The 17,851-nt window shown below is 31.2% G+C and overlaps 1 protein-coding gene across 1 annotated transcript; it reads right to left on the bottom strand.

The window, feature by feature from the left end:
* Positions 1 to 5,258: 5,258 nt before the first annotated feature.
* On the bottom strand, positions 5,259 to 7,490 carry GATA20 (GATA transcription factor 20). The gene is made up of 2 exons (XM_011027496.1): positions 6,043 to 7,490; positions 5,259 to 5,904 (listed from the first exon to the last, which is right to left on the bottom strand). The coding sequence occupies exons 1-2, from the start codon at positions 6,511 to 6,513 to the stop codon at positions 5,611 to 5,613; spliced, it is 765 nt and encodes a 254-aa protein (XP_011025798.1). The 5' UTR covers positions 6,514 to 7,490; the 3' UTR covers positions 5,259 to 5,610.
* Between the last annotated feature and the right edge of the window lie 10,361 nt (positions 7,491 to 17,851).

The raw sequence follows: 17,851 nt of genomic DNA, 5'->3' as shown, positions 1-17,851 counted from the left end.
TACTTTTATAGGCCAGGGGGAGCAGGGTAGAGGGGCAAAGGCCCCATGCTGTGAGGTCTTGTGGTTGACAAAGCTACCTTTGCTGATGCAAATTTCTTGCACGAAATCTGTGTTTTATAATTCAAAGTTCAGTTTTTTTAACCTAAAGTTGTTTGATTTTGATCACCTGCACTTCCTACTACCCACCTCATTTCTACTGCCTACCCTCTGATCTAAGCCAATGCCTACCACCCACCTCATGTCTCTGATCTAAGCCCATTGGCTTCTCACCAAAGGTGGCGTATGCAAACACGTTCCTAAGAACAATTGGTGGATTTTCTTCTTTTTTTTTAATAATCAATATATTTTCATATTAATTCCTTGGTACTGTAGAAGAAGAAGAAGAAGACGCAGCAGCCGCCTGCACCATGCTCTTGGTACTGTAGTTTTGTCATTATTGTATTTTGATCGATTGCATTTGAAATACCTGTTTGGTTTTTGGTGTCCCACATGGAAGTTAACTTGAGGAGGTTTTGAAATATGGGACAATAATTGTCTGTGTTTCTAAATTTGTCTTAAATGAGAATATTTTTATAATTGTTTGAAAAGATGTTTAATTTCAATTAAAATACAAATTAATTTAAAATATCTTATCCTCAAAATATACAATCTGCAATATTGAATGTTTTTTTTTATATACTTTTATTCAACAATAAAGACATTTTTGAGTTAGATTATATGAGACTAAGTCTTCTTCCAGGTAATTTTAACTTACCCTCACATTAGTTTATTGCATTCTAAAGAAATTTATTAAATTTCTTTAAAAACTTGTGCTAATATTTGAACCTAAGGAGTAAAAAAGTCAGAGATGCAAAAGAAGTAAATGATTTGAAGGATCACCAGCTATCTATGTCCACTTCTTCAAGTTTTTTTGGGAAAGAGACTGATTGATATGTATGGGGAGCAACAAGCATGAGAGGAAGCAAGCTCTAGCGATTTCAGCGGGCACGAAATGGACTGATGGGCAGCTGACAATTCTGTATTTAAAATCTGTTTATTTGGGTGTTTTAAAAATATTTTTTTTATTTTTTATTTTTTATTTTAAATTAATATTTTTTTGGTATTTAATTATTTTGCTGTCTTGATATCAAAAATATTTTTTAAAAGAATATATATATTATTTAGATGTATTTCTAAGCTAAAAATACTTTAAAAAACAATTACTATCACACCTTGAAATACCCTCTTAATTACAGCAAAAATGATACCATAATTTTAATTAAAAAACTTGATGAAGGATTTTTTTTAATTTGATTTGCTTTGTTATTTTTTAATTTGTTTATAGCATTACGATATTTTAACTAATATTAAATTTTAAAAAGTTGCTGATGTATTTAGCATACGAGAGGTGCTTATACAATTTAGGTGGCTGAGTGTGGCACCTTCTAATGGTAAAAACTTCCCTCTCATCATGTCATTGGATCCACCACCACATTCTTTTCTATTTGGTATGATGCTTGTCGGTGTAGGTTGGATTATTTGTCGTCAATGGATTTTTTTTTCTTTTTTATTTTTATCTTTCATCCCCATAAAATTATATATTTGTCCTCTTTGTTTTTTATAGTTTTAATTAAATCTTTTTTCTTCTAATTTTTTTATTTTTATCTTGGACTCTTTTATAAAAGTTGTATTTTTTTCAATTAAGTCCTTTAATTCCAATTTATCATTTATTATTCTTTTCATTTTAATTCTTATTCTCTTGAATTATAATTTTTTTCATTAGTTTTTTAATAAAAATTTCATTAGGTTTTAATTTTTTTATTTAATCCAAGTTTATGGTATGTTATTTTTTTTAATTTAATTCTTATTCTTTTAATTTTTATTTTTTTTAGAGTTGACTTGAGCCTTTTTTGTATTAGTTTTATAATTTTATAAATATTTTTCCAAGATATCATTATTTTTTCAAAAAAAAATATTATTTATATGCTTTCGTTGTTTTTTTATCATCAAATTAAAATAAAATTAATTTATTAAATTCAATTAGTGCTATAAATTGAGTTGTTCATTTCTCTTATTTCTTTGAAATGCGCTTGCGATACTTAGATATTGCTATTTTTATGGGGGGGAAAAGAGAGTTAACGATACAACGTGGGCTATGACTAATTATACCCTATAATAAATAATTATTTTTATGACCTTGAAGTTTTTTTAATAAAAAAAATTGATGTGGGATTTTTTTTTTAATTTGATTTCCTTTATTATTTCTTAATTTGTCTATAGCATTACGATGTTTTAACTAATATTATATTTTAAAAAATTATTGATGCATTTAGCGAATGAGAGGTACATATATAATTTAGACGGCCGTGTGTGGCATCTTCTAATAGTAAAAACTTCCCTCTTATCACGTCATTGGATCCACCACCATATCCTTTTGTATTTGGTATGGTGCTTGTCAGTGTAGGTTGGATTATTTATTGTTAATGGATTTTTTTTTTATTTTTATCTCTCATCCCCATAAAATTATATATTTGTTCTCTTTGTTTTTTATAGTTTTAATTCAGTTTTTTTTTTAATTTTTAATTTTTATCTGGATTTTTTTATAAAAGTTTTATTTTTTTAATTAAATCTTTTAATTCCAATTGATCATTTATTATTCTTTACAATTTGATCCTTATTCTTTTGCACTATAATTTTTTTTATTAGTTTTTTAATAAAAATTTTATTAATTTTTAATTTTTTCATTTAATCCAAGTTTATGGTATGTTATTTTTTTCAATTTAGTTCTTATTCTTGTTTTTTTTAGAGTTGGTTTGAGCTTTTTTTTTATTAGTTTTGTAATTTTGTAGATCTTTTTTCAAGATATCATTATTTTTTCAAAAAAATATTATTTATATGCTTTTGTTGTTTTTTTTATCATCAAATTAAAATAAATTAATTTATTAAATTCAATTAGTGCTATAAATTGAGTTGTTCATTTCTCTTATTTCTTTGAAATGCGCTTGCGATACTTAGATGTTGCTATTTTTATGGGGAAAAAAAAAAGAGAGTTAACGATACAACGCGGGCCTATGACTAATTATACCCTATAATAAATAAAATGAAATAAACATTAAAGCATGTGTTTTTTTAAACTTATATTACACAAGAAGTTAGGGTGAAAATTTTCAAAGTTGACCTAATGAGTCAATTTAATAACAATTTTATATAATTTTTTATAATCTGAATATTTCTTTTATATTTAATTTTTTTTAATCTTACTAGCAGCGTATTACACGGCACTGTAAACTAGTTTATCACTATAAATTTAAACATAATTCTTTTATGAGCTGGAAGCCATAAGATGGCTGTCTAACTAGGGGTTCCGTATGTGTACGGGTGGGCTAAGGGGTGCACAAGGAATAATCCATTACTGAAAAGAGAAGGCCGGGCTGCGTTCATTTATATTCACGGATATGGGCAGGGCTGTAAATTCTGCATTACCTAAAAATGTTTTGATTAATATGTTGATTAAATGGGAAAAAAATAAATATTTTTTTATTTAAATAATAGATTCAAAAGATAGGTAGAATATATTAGAAACTTCACGTGTGTATTTTTAATTAAATGATTAATATTAAATTATTCCATGAATTAATAAGTATAAAAAGCAAGAAACCATATACTTCTCCAAACCGGATAATATTAAATTTTAAAATAGATAAATTTAAAGAAGACTCTTGGGAGCCTATATTGAATTTTAAGTACGAAAACTAAAATCATATATACCTTTCGATTATTTTATATTTTTTTTTTCAAAAACATTTATTTCTATAATCTCAAAAAAAAAATTACTAGCTTTTTAGAAGACGTTATTGGTTTTGTTGGTTCCGACCCTAGCCAAGACTCATCAGTCGAATGCCCAAAAAGATAGAAATCAAATCAAACCTTAAGAGATTACTTTAATCCCTGGCCTTGCCATCTCATTAATTCAAGATTTTTTTTAAAAAGGAAGGCATTAAACCACCAATTAATTTTATAACTAAGCCATGTTATGATTCAAGATGAAAACCGGTCCGATGCAGTCCAACAAGTTGACCCGATTAACCTAATAGAACTTAATTAAAAACTTAATTATAATTCATTAATTATTTATTTTTTAACAAATACCTTGTTTTATAAAAATAAAATCAATCTAAATTGACTTCATAATGCAGTAAAAACCCGTGATCCAGCTTTGATCCGGGGGGGACCGGTTTAAAAAAGATGTTCAAGAGTCGACATTGTCTAAGACATTGTGAAGCACATGACAGCAATTCCATCCTCGTAAATGTTGAAATCCAAGTCTTATGTGCCTCTACAACGCATTGTCTTGTCTCATTTACTGTCCTTTTTTTAATGCCCACAAAGATTATAATACTTTGACCGGAAGATCACATGAAAAGTATATCAGATCGATCATTTAAATTAGCATTTATTTAATTTATCTGTACTCACCTTGCACAGGTTTTACTGCTTGATCTCATTCTTTAAGATCTTGGAATCTCTAGAACTCACACCATATTTCTTAGCATCGACTCTTGCTAGCTAGCTACTCTGTGTTGCTTCTGCCTCTGTCCTCCATGGATGTGTTGAATCATAATCCCATTAAATTAACCACAAAAATTATGAGTTTTCACTCTTTACGTCATATAAACTATGTTAATTACCATAAATAATACAAATATAAGCTATGTTAATCACATCATCCGGGCTAGGCACACTAGCTAATTATAATGATACCATTGTGACAGCATCAACCAACTAATCATTTTTTTTTTGTAAGAAAGAAAAAAAACAGAGAGATAAAAGTGCAGGAAAAAAAAAACAGACAGTACCATCTGGGTTTCCAATTTTATGCATTAGAATCCAATTTGACGGTCAAACAAAATTCAGGGACTCTAGCAAGAGGACAAACCCATTTCTGAACAAGCACAGTGTCCGGCTCAGAAGAACACATTGATCCCTGATCAACATTGTAATTGGACAATCAGTTGAATATCTCTCTCAGTTATGAAATCCATGAAAATGAACAACCCACCAAAAACATAGCTTCTATCATTAAAGGTAAACAACTTCAGTTCACATTACATGATCATAAGCTAGTGTCCTATAATGTATGCCTGTGTGAGGTTGTGACCTAGCTAGCTAAGTCAGTGTTTCATTAAATACAAATTGATCATCGAAGGCGCATTTTTTTGTTTGTCATGGTCATCAATCAACATCTCATTCGAGTATTAAACCTGAGAAAGAAGTGAAAGTGAAGTAACAGAAAGGTTTTTATGTAACTGAAAGATGGGAAAAGTTAAAGATAGCTATGGAGGCCTAAAAGAAAAGCAACTAAGAACATAGAATTATCCCGTTTTCACTCCATCGATATAAGAAAGGAGAAAGGGGAAACCAGAGAAAAGAGGAAAGAAATCAAAACAAACAAAGAAGAAAAAAGAATTTGACAAGACCATTATATTTATGGTCCATATAACATAATCATCAATGTAATAAACATCACCAACATCTTCGACAACATCGTTTTGTGTTTTGAAGTCACTTGCCACTATTTCATGATCTTGACCGTTCTTCCTTTCTTTTGCTTTTGGTACTCCATCGAAATTCTCAGTATCTTGTAAAGTCATGAACAAGCTGGCTAGGCCTGTCTGTGACATTGAGTCTCCAAGAAAGGAACGGGATGTTATTGCCAGTATCAGAATCTCGATCATTGTCTTCTATGAACCTGAATTCATTTGCTGGAGAGAAACATGGCATTTTTTGGGTCTGAACCCATGAATTGTTTTGATGATAACCATAGTGCTGCTCCATTGCACCAGAGGCACTTGCATTGTTTGCGTTTGCGGCTGTTGCCCTTCTCTCTTCCTTTTTGAACCGAATTCCACACGCATTGCAAAGTGACTGCAATTCACATACACATTAGGATCAGTCATCAAATGCATTCATCGCTATGAATTTACAATAAAAAGGACTAAATTTTTGTTACAAATACAAACATTTAACTATATCTAATAGGGCATGGAATTAATTAATTAGTACCTTAGGGCCTCTTGGACCGTTTCTCCAGAGAGGAGTAGAGGTGGTGTCACAATTAGCACATCGGCGAGCAAGGAGGGGATCGTTATTGGCCAGGTTGTTGTTGCTATTATGACTGGTATTACTATTTCCACGGCTAGTTTTATGGGCTTGAGGTGGATAAGGTGTAGAATTATTTTTTGTTTGCAAAATATCCCAACAAAAGTTAGACATGCAAGAACCAGAACGGCGTTGATCATGCCGAGTTCTTTTCTCATCGTCTTCACTTAAACGAGTAGATGGGGTTCCTAACGAAAGAGTGCAATCAACAGAAGACGAAGGGGACGTGACAGGGTACATGTCTGTTTCATCAAAAGATTTGTGATGGTTTGGCATGGAAAATAGCATGGAGAATGAGTTGTTCTGGGTATGATACATACTACATGAACAAGGACCTACCATATTACAGTGAGAACTACTGCACCTATGCATCATGGTCGCCTCTCTTTCGATCTCTTCAACCAGTTTCTGTTAATAGCAAAAGATGAATTGGGTTGGTGGCAAAATGAAAGATGAATAAGGGTTTTTTCTAGTGTTTGTGCAGGATCGAGAGAGAAGAGAGGAATGGGGAGAGTAAGGCAATGAAGAAGTGGGGGAATATGGCAGGTTTATAGTTAGAGGGTAGCTAGCAAGTGACAGAGAGAGTACAAGCCAAAACAGTAAGCCTCCTCCCAGAGTGAGAGAGATGCTGCAATAATATAGTGTTTGAATAAGAGAGATCTTTGAAGGGAGAGCTCAATATATGGAACGAGAGGGGGAGAGGGAGAGAGAGAGAGTGTGTGTGTGTGGAGTACTAGTAGTGTTGTCTGGTAGCTTTATAAGCTAATAAAATGGTGAAATACCAGTCAGCACCTGCAGTCCACGTTGTCGTCAAATGCAAATGAAGATAACTTATACGTATATAGTAAAGAGAGTTACAAAGACATGTAGACAGACATGGACCCAATCTAGCTTCTTGCAAAAAAGAGAGAAAACAAAGAACAAAAACACACTAAAAGGAAAAAATCTCCATAAATAAATAAATATAGCTTCATAAATCATTCATGTATGTTGGGCTACGAGAGAAAGGGCATGTGTGGCTAGAACAAGACTAGTATGGCTACAGCTTCTTTAAGTGGTATAGGTCGCCATCTTTGAGTAGATGTTGGAATTGAGATTTATAGGGTTAAGAGAGGGTGTGGTATGGAGAGCTTGGTGAGATATTATGGCGCTCTTAACAATGTAGAAGGAGGGAGAGGGGGCAGATGGGTTGGTCATTGGGTAGTCAAAAGAACCCACGTGACTAGCGGGAAAAGTCTTCCATGGATCTGCCTTCTCCGATCACGAGGACCCCCTCTCTGTTTTGCTGTGTAATGCTCTCTCTGTTAGAGACTCTCAAAAACCCCCCCCTCTCTCTCTCTCTGCGCCTCTGTCACTGGACTGGACTGCCAGCCTCCCAAGGAAAATGGAATAGTCCCTCAATTTCCATTCACTCGCCTCCTGTTTGCTCTCTTCACCACGCTCCAATTACCTCATTAAACTTTAATAACCACTCGAAAAACCCTTTCTAGCTTGACTAGTAGAGTTTACGAGGCCTTGTCCTGTATACACTTCTTCCTGTGTTTTACTGCTTCAAAACACTCTTGAATACTATTATTTTAATATATTTTTAATAAAAAAATATATATCTAAGAGATATTATACATCATAATAACAGATACACCTAATAATTATAATTAATACAAAATGGTAGTTTTCGTAACACAAATCCCCCCCTGTTCGTTTCTTAACCATTGGTATATTTCTTTCAAAGTTATAAAGATACGCATAATCCACTGGAAATAATTTTTGAGGTGTTAGAGATTTTAAATCCTACTCGATTAATAATATCATATTTGTTATTACATGATAAGTTTTCATTGTTCTTCAATTCCTGTGCGTGACTCTATATATATATGTATCTAGCATCCATATATTCTATTCAAATAATTTACTACACCATTGAAATGCATGGAATGTGAACATAAGTAGCGGGGAATAAGAAAAATAGATCCAACACACCATATATCCCACTAGCTATGCATGTCCCTCGAGGCTATTTGAGATTTATGGTGTATAGTAACTTTTAAAATATTAATTTAATATATTTTTAAGTATAAAACACTTTAAAAATAACATTTAATATGCCGAACACCCCTGGGAGAAGGAATTAAAAGCTTTCATGTTGATTTTGCACATTAAGGATAAAAAAAAAGAGAGAGAGAGTCCACAAACACGTATAATAAGTGGATTCTTCCTCCACGAATTGATTGAAAACGTGGTGATCAAATCCCGTGATGCGATGGGGATGATGTAATATTCTCAATCATGCAGGTGTCAGTGTATGGTATGTTTTTCAACAGAACAATGACCATAATTACAGTGTAAGAAGCCCTTGCCTTCAAGATCCCGTAAGTTGTTATAGACCGTCCAATCCGTCAATCTTAGAATCGAAGGCCCTCCCCATGGAGACCCCATCATCATCATCATCAAACACCCAGTTTCAATTACTCCCCAGCAATCAATCAGTGCCCGTACTCTACTTGCCAGTTGAATCACGTGAACTTCAAAACCAAACAAAACCCAGAGAAAAGTAGTCCCATGATTATAATCCCCCTCGTCAACATATGCATGCATGTGTTCCTATCTATAAACCTCTCTCTCATCATATTTCCACCAAAATCATCATCTCCTCTGTGTGTTTTTTATAACAAAACATGGATGGATGAATTCGATTGGTATAGGGTTAGCAATTTAAAGTGTTTTTTTCTTAATATATTAAAAAAATATTTTAAAAAAATATTTATTCCATCAACATATTAAAATAATATAAAAATATAATTTTAATAGACATTCCAAATACTGTTACAGTATATTATAATGCTGAACATCACATTTTGGTTTGGTGTTCACGTTAGAAAAAATCAATTTAAAATTCTTTTGGATTCTTTTAGTTTCTCTCTACTAAAAAGATTTGAGTTTTGAAGTTAGATGTTAACAATCTAAATTCTAGAAATTATTCTTAAAATTTCAAACCTATAATTCTAGACTTGTAACGAAGTTCACATATACTGTGGTCTTTGAATATGCAAAAAATCAAATTTAAATTTGTGAATTAATTAAATAAGCTGAATGTTTTAAATATAAAAAATAATTTAAGATAAAAAAAACTTATATTTATCGAATGATTCTTCAATTAATCATATATAAACACACATGAAAACTCATTATCAGAATAACATGGACTGATAAACATGTTTAAAGGGTACGAAAACGTTGTTCAATTGCAGAGTTACTGTTGATTTTTGTTAAAATCTTCTTGTTGTTCTGTTTCTCCGACGTCCTCGAGATGTAGAGGATATTATAAATAATTGTTTGCTAACCATCTATTCTTTCCATGATTGAGTGTCTCAATTCACTTGCTTCAATCATTTCCTTTTACAAGTTTATATCGTGTTTTTTTTCATACGTATTCTTTTTTTTAATCCAATTACAAACCAGTTAAGTTTACCCTCATTTTCATCTGGCCCGTTCATTGTTTCAACATGGAAACACTTACTAAGTTCAACCCACTACTTCACTTTTCAGACACGTATCCTCACCTTAATTATCACCGTCCCATTTCAAATATTAGAAAAGGTTGTATTGAGAGGGAAAAAAAAAGTTTTTTCATAAGCATATAAACTACTAAAGGATTGTTTAAGATTTGACCAAAAGAGATTTAATTCCAATGACCCACGAGAATATTTATTAAGAAATAATTTCATAGGTTTTTTAAAAGAAGGACACCACTTATCACACCACCCAGAAAAGAAAAATCTAGCTAGTAGATATATGTGATAATAATGTGTCGTGTTAGGATCACCGGTAGACTAGTTGTAGAAGATCTCAAGTTGTTTTGATTGTAGCGAAAGGAGGCGAAGAGATAGAGATAAAGGTATCCCTATGAGATACTCTGCAATCATCAAAGCAACAGCCAGCAAGCAACAACTCCTCTTGGCTTGGTACTACAAGAAAAAAAGTGTGTGCGAGACTAGGAGAGATCATAGATCTTGAGTCAAAGATGGAAACTCAAAGAAAAAAAAAAGTAAAAAATATAATACACACTAGGAGCACAAAAAAAGCAGTAAAAAATAGGAAAAATAAAGTGACCCCACCACATATATCATGGCACAAAACCGAACAAGCTCCTCTGGAATATCGAGTACCCAAATTCGATCAAAAGATTCAAAAAACATGAAGACGCAGACACAAGAAAGAGAGAATCAGATCGTCTAGAGATTGGTGACTTAATAGTTCGACAAATGGGACGGCCACCGCTTTCCAAAAGATGCTCCCTTATTCGCTTTGTAAACCACGAAAAAAACATACCACATCCCCACTTAAAAAACTATGGTATAATATTAGTATTAGCACAAGACAATATGTTATATATATATATATATATATGTCTCTGTGTGTGTGTTGTTGTTGTTGTTACATTGTCATTACATATGCCACTTACTTTCTTTCTTATCCACGCGACTCCTTTACACGTTAACACACTTCCACAACACAACAAAACAAGGAATTCGATATCGTGACGTCTATTTAATAGACAATAAATGGTTAAATCATAAGAATAAAACCTTATCATGAGATATTTATCATGATTTTTGTATGGGATTCAAAGAAGATCTTACCAAGGTGGTTTTTTGGTACTGCAGTAATAGTTCTAATATAAGCATATTAAAAAAAATAAAAAAAATAAAATTTTTATAAACAGACAGCTAGCTACATTGCTAAATATTTATGTATTTTTATAATTTTTATATTAATAGTTTTATCATTTAATTTAGTAGTTAATAAATAACTTTATATCATGACTTGATTTTATGACACATGCTTAAACAATATAAGAAAACAGTAAAAATAAAATAAAATTGTCAAAAGGGAATCTCAACCGCAAGAATTTTAATTTGAATTTTTAGTACTCGGGATTCTCTAATTAAAATTGAATATTAAAATTCTTGGAAGCTGCTTATATATTGAAAAAAATAATGAATAAAGCTTAAAAAATACAATAAAAGAGTTATTAACTAAATAAAAAATGATAAATTAATTAGAAAAGATGATAAAACTCTAATAGTAGCTTCCATGCTTAATCTTGGAGCCTTAACAATCTGCGACGATTACAAAAAAACGAACTCTATTAATTAATAACAAATCCCTAGAATTACCTAACAAAATCTCAATATAATTTAATAATTGGATCAAAATTCATGGCCATTACTATAAGACTATGTCTTTGACCCAAATTCCCTTCATCTTTTTTTTTTTTAACTACTATGAGACACTCTCGCATTCAATCTTCATACATTGAAATGAATTCTTTTTTCAAATAATTAAGGTCTTAAAGTTTCTTCTTTTCAACTCAAAACAATAATACGAAACACATATATAATTTACTACAGAAGCCAACAATCCAAAGAACGGCAAAAGATCCACCTTCCAATGTTCCCTTCTGGGAAAAATAAACGGACGTGACCATAGCTTTGTGGGGTTTGGCTCTCACGGTTAATTTATCATTTTTTAATTAATGAGGATCTCTGTTTTAATTAATTGGAAACCCTGGGATTTGCTTAATCATGCCAGCCCGAAAATAATTAAGGTCCACCCACAAAAACTACAGACAGAGCATTACATGCTCACTAATCATGATGTTACGTGGCTCGTTGGATTTGGTGGGGCCCTTGTGGTCTTGTTCCTCCTTTCCAAGGCGTGTGAAGCAGTAATTAAGCAGGACATCGTATCTGCCTGTAATAAATACAACAACAACAATAATCATAATGATGATGCTTATAGCTAATCAAGGTGCCACGTGTGCATGCATGCATGCAAACACAGGATGTGCGTTGAACAAGCACTGGAGTGGTGGAACAGTGCTCATGACAATAACGTTAATTCCTCAAAAGCAACAAGATGCAACCGGAATGTTTGTTTCTCTTTGAGAGTGGGTTTGGATCTAGGAGTAGATAATATATATATATATATATATATAATTTTTTATTTTATTTTAGCTTTAGTTTTCTTGGTGTAGGGTTTGAAAGGGAAATTGGATTGGTCTAGTGATTTTGCTGTTGTTGTCAGGATCTTCTTTGGCAGGATGGCTAAAGAAATGGTATTTAAAAAGGAATTTGGCGAGAAAAGAGAAAGGGAGGAAGCAAGAACCCAATGGATCAAGCGTTGAGAAAAAGGGTCAAGAAGAAAACCCCATAAGAGGCCGTCCTATAAAAGAAGATAAATTCCTGTCAGCACTCATGATCTCAAAGCAGTTGTCTTGTAAACCCCTAATTGTCTCCTACAAGGTGGTGATCTAAAAGACTATAGCCCTGTGTGTGTGACTGGAAAGAGAGTTTAACCGATGACTGCCTTTCTTTCTTTCTTTCTTTCTTTTCCTACGTACTAGCTATATCACTGTGTTCTATCTAGCCTGTACTTCTATTGTAAGGTTAAGTAATTCTACAGGGTGGATGTGATTGGCGAGTACGGTATCTGTTGTTTTTTTTAAGTTTCTTTTATTGAAAAAATATATATATATTTTAAAAATTATTTTTACATTATCGCATTAAAATAATTTTAAAATTAAAAATATATGTCAATTATGAATCTCACTTTAGTATACAAGAATAATATAATAGCTCTTGTGTATTTTTGAAATGGTATTTACTATACACTTTTAATTGTTACAAATCTAGTTATTTTCATTTTTACAAAGTAAAAGCAAGATAATTTTGTCCCATTGTTTTTTTAACCAAGGAGTTTATAAGTCCTAACTTCTACGGAACAAATAAAATATAATCTTTATAAGCCCTTTAACAAAAAAAAAAAAAAAAACTCACTGGTTTTGTTACTACTAACAAAAAAAAAAACTCACTGGTTTTGTTACTAAACTCACACCGATCTTTCTTTTTCGCTAACAATTAAGCAATTGCAGAGATATGGTGGCAGTAATATGATACAACCTTCTCTTTTTACACTCACGAAGTCTTCTCGCCGCTGATTAATTCTCAAGTGGCTGATGTTACCTGAAAATCGGAGTCTAATCTGAATAAAGTATTTAATTGAACAGAATAAAATATTGTTTTGATTACATTTATTTGATTTGAGTGGGTTTTCATTAACTCAGTTGATCAATCAAATCCAATCCAAAACGTTGATATCTTAAATAAAAAATAAAATGATATTGATTTAATAAAAATGGTTCATCCAATAACTATTATTAAAATTGAATTTGCCTCTTAATTCATTTAATTAATTATTTTTTAGTAAGGAGGTGTTTGAGACAAAGCAACACAAAAAAATCAAAAACATTAATTTAATTTTTTTTTTAATTTCATAAAACTACAGTTGCACCGTAGCACAAAGAACCAATCGGCTGTTTAAGTAGCCCCCATCGATGATGACCGTACAACTTTGAAGAAAAAGGGCATCATGTTGTAGAATTCTAGTAACTTAAAGAGAAAGAGCCATTGCAAAAACTGGTCTAGACACATTTTTCAGCAAGGCAGGAACTAAGCTCATATTTTTTTGACCAACAGCATGATGAATGCCCCAAATCTGGGGGAGGTATCTTTGTTTCAGATCTAGCTAGCTTAGGCTCCCTCTTGCACACAAGCCCTTTGCGTAATCAATATATCCTCTCTCTTTTTTTCCTTCTTCCAGTACCATAATTTCTTTCTCTTTTATACTTTGAATCTTTCTAACCTTTTTGCAGTACTACATCTGAAATCTCGAGACAAAATTCTAAATTCAATGATGGAGCATATTTCTCCTGCCAGTAGACAATGATGTCTTTCTTGTTTTACCTTTATGCCTATTATTTTCCGGATCATTTCAAACAACATTTATTCGTTGGCTAGGTTATTGGTCTGTATTGTTCTTCTTCTTAATCAAGCATAAAAATCTATCTCAATTATCTTCACCTACCAGAAATCCTGGATCTATTGGTTTATACATGGATAACGTGTATCATTGCTTTGTCGCTGTTTTTGATGAAGTTAAAAAAATAAAATTCTAAATACATGGTATTAATCAAGATCACACCGACCTGCAATATAGAGTTTTTTTTGAAAAAAACGTTGATCTACAAGAAAGAGAGCAAGTTTTTTTAATCAAGTGAACCATATTTCATCTCAAGTCTAATAAGAATTCCTGTGACGAGGCGTGCTGCAAGAATGTCTTCTGATTTCGGCCTAACTTCTTCGTACTTTGATTTCGAGTGTTTTTCTTTTTTACAAAATTTACTACAATTTAGAGATGGATAGACACTCTGATTCCTCAGAACTTGGCTTTCCAGAGTCATGAATTATCGTTTTAAAACAGATTTATTTTCCTTTGCTGTAATTTCCATATATCATCTGGTCTACCCCAAACACCAGTTTTTCCTCTTGCTTATGTGTGTTTTGATGAATCTTTATTTCCCTTCAAGGAAAAGTCTATAGTCAGATTGATGGCAGAAAGCTTTGTATATTTAACCAAAGACGTACTCCGTCATGGCAGCTTGTCCTGTAGGATTTGCCGGTCAGGTACTTCAAAGCTAGCGTGACACATGCAGAATCAGGAATCACTCTTTAAGAACCAGCATTCCTTTGAGTAACCCACAAATATCCAAGCCATTGTGATGTCTTGCCACCCTGCGATTTCAGAAGAATTTCCAGCTTGTTGGATTCGGACAGGATTCGCGGCAGTTCACGCTTTTTTCTTTTTAATCGTGGAGGGCACAGTTTCTCCATCACTCAACATTGATCTGCAGAAAAGTGCTCCTCGGCACTCTATTCTCGACAATGTGGAGTCTGGAGATGCTATATCTATTATTAATTTATTATCTACTTCCGAGCCTTGAGGAAATTATATTCTTGAATCATTTTCTAAGCAAGGGAAAAAATGGGTAGAATATGCTAAAGAAAAATATAAATAATTATGTGTTAGGAGGTTTCTTTGTACAGGTTTTGTGTTAAGGCCCTAAAACATTTTTGACGTGGGAGAAGAACAGGATCTGGAGGCCATCTTGAAGCCCCTGAACTGTTGAAGTTGAAGTGTATTTAGATTTAAACTATCAATTTAATCAATTATATCCTTAAACTGTTATGTTTTGAATAAAAGGTACCCTTCGTTTTGATTTGATCATTGAGTCAACGAGGGAGATTTTAGTAAAAAAATTTGGGTGAAAGGTGCTAAACATTTTTGAATTATTAGTCAAAATAGAATTAGTGGATATTTGAGAGCATGAAAATGGTTTAAAGTAATTTTTGTTTAGAAATGTATTAAATGATATTTTTTTTTATTTTTTAAAAATATTTTAAATATTACTATACCAAAACAATATAAAAATATAAAAAGATTTAAATTTTTAGAAAATGCGGTTTCAATCACGATAGCATGCACCACCTTAGTCTCTAAATAAGTAATGTGATGCTAGAAATCCCTAAATAAAATTGAAAAGCTAATTAAATAGATAAAATTATAAATGAAGAGAAATGGAAAAGAAAGAAAGTATTGCAAGAAGAAGAAAAAATTCATTTTTATTTTTATTTTTTTCTCCTCTTTTTTTTATACGATCCAATTTTTAAGACTGATATATAAGGGCCAATTGCATCTCACATACTTGATATAACACTAATTGGATGAAAACATGAGTTGAGCTATTTGAAAGATCTAATTAGCTTTTCAATTTTGTTCAAGGATCTCGTGTACCAAATAATTTATTTAAGGACTGAATCTACTTTGTCAGTAGTTGAGGGAGCTCGACACCTCTTACCCCGTTTAACATATTAAGGGTAAAATATAACTTAGTACCTTTAGTTTTGAGAAACGAATTAATTGGTCTTCATTGTTTTAAAAACTAATTTCCTTTTTATCCCGTGTTTGTTCTTTTCCAATATATTTTATTTTTTTTAAGAGAAGAAGACAGTTTTTGAAATAAAATAATATTAAATTAAGCATGGTCAACACTCGACAAAGGACTAAATAATTAGTTTTCAAATTAAAGGGGGCTAATTAATTCATTTTTGAAACTAGAGACTATTTCCTAATTTACTCAAAATACTCAAGACACGACTCTTAACGAGACAAAATAATCTTCTACATAATTTACTCAAAATACTCAAGACACTACTTTTTTTTAAAAAAAAAAAAGACTCTTAACGAGACAAAATAATCTTCTACGGAAGGCAATATTCTTGCATTTTTCATAAAAAAGTTTGACACTTCTCCTACAAGTAATTTACTTGCTAGGGCTAGAATTGTTTCGATTTTTTGCACTGAAATTAATTTAAAAAATAGTTTTTAATAAATCAAAATTTAATTTAAGTCAAAACGAGAGATGGTACATCCATTATAATTTTTTAGGGTTGTACTTTTTATTTCAAAAATAATTAAGATTTTTAATACATATCATATTATTAATTTTGGTTTGACTAGATAAAAAATTTTGAACCTTAAGAATAAGAATTACCGTAATCTATGATAATTATTATTAGTAAAAAATTTCAAGAACCTTTTTATTACAACCGGATCTTTATAAAAACAAGAGATAGTTTTTTAGTGCCAGACTTTTTATTTAAGAAATAATTAAAAAAATTAATACACAATATATATATATATATATATATATAGACCTTGATATAAAACTTCGAATCTTAAGAATAAAAATTACCATAATCTACGATAATCATTATTAGTAAAAGATTTTCATTAACCTATTATGACAGCTGGATCTTTCGTCGTTGGAACAATTTCTTTTTATTCCCATATATATAATGAATCAAATCACGAGTCTGTAAACACACATTTATGTAGAATTAAATTAATAACAAAAGAGAGAAAATTAAAATGGCTGACAGCGGGAGCAATTTTGTGCTTGGTTACGAGCATATCTCGTTCCTAGTCTTCTAAGAAACAAGAGGGATCAAGTCTTCAGAATCCAGCTTTACCAGTTCATCTCTGTGGGGACTCGGCAGCCCTTGTTAACATACACTAATCAAGCTTTAACTGCACCAATTGTCCCTCAAATCATCCATACATAACCTTTTTTTTTTAAACAAAAAATCATAAACAGGAGGATAAGCAATTAAAAAAAAAAAAAATCATAAACAGGAGGATAAGCAATCTCACTTGTTGTCCACACCAGGTTATAATTAGTTGGCTTGTTGGCCTCGAAGATAGGTTGTTTCACGTGTATGTTTTGTTTGTAAAATTATTAATAAATTTATTAATGATAAACTTACTAACATATCTGATATTATTAACAAATATTTTTTAATGAATAGTATCAATTCATGATTCCATTGATAAAATAATTATAAACAAATTGCTAGTATAAATACTAACAAAAATTTTCTTCAATGAAATTACTAAATCTGATAATATGGGTAGTAATAGTTAACATATACTAATCAAGTTTTAACTGCACCAATTTATCCCTCAAATCTATCCATACATACTTAAAAAAAAAAAGCTTAGATAGGAGGATAAACAATCTTACTTGTTATCCAAACCAAGTTAAAAATAATCAGTTTGTTAACCTCAAAGATAAATTGTTTTAACATTTACAAAATTTAAAAAAATAACTGAACTTAAATAAAAAATTATCAGGTAATGTTTGGTTATTACTTAAAAAAACAAGAAAAAGACAATTAAGTTAGGAATATGTTTAATTAAAAAAAAAGATATAAAATAAATGTCATTAAAGTGATTTTAAAATAATTTATGTGTT

This window comes from Populus euphratica, unplaced genomic scaffold (assembly GCF_000495115.2).
Source record: "Populus euphratica unplaced genomic scaffold, PopEup_1.0 scaffold41.1, whole genome shotgun sequence".
NCBI classification, from domain to species: domain Eukaryota; kingdom Viridiplantae; phylum Streptophyta; class Magnoliopsida; order Malpighiales; family Salicaceae; genus Populus; species Populus euphratica.
Note: the sequence above shows the minus strand (reverse complement) of the source record. Positions and strands in the feature narration are given on the sequence as shown.

What these genes read in the sequence shown, in the direction of transcription:
- GATA20 (XM_011027496.1), bottom strand. Translation starts at nt 6,513, where the DNA reads ATGATGCATAGGTGCAGTAGTTCTCACTGTAATATGGTAGGTCCTTGT. An exon ending in ACGGTCCAAGAGGCCCTAAG is followed by an intron (nt 5,905 to 6,042) that starts GTACTAATTAAT and finishes TGTGAATTGCAG; the next exon opens with TCACTTTGCAATGCGTGTGG.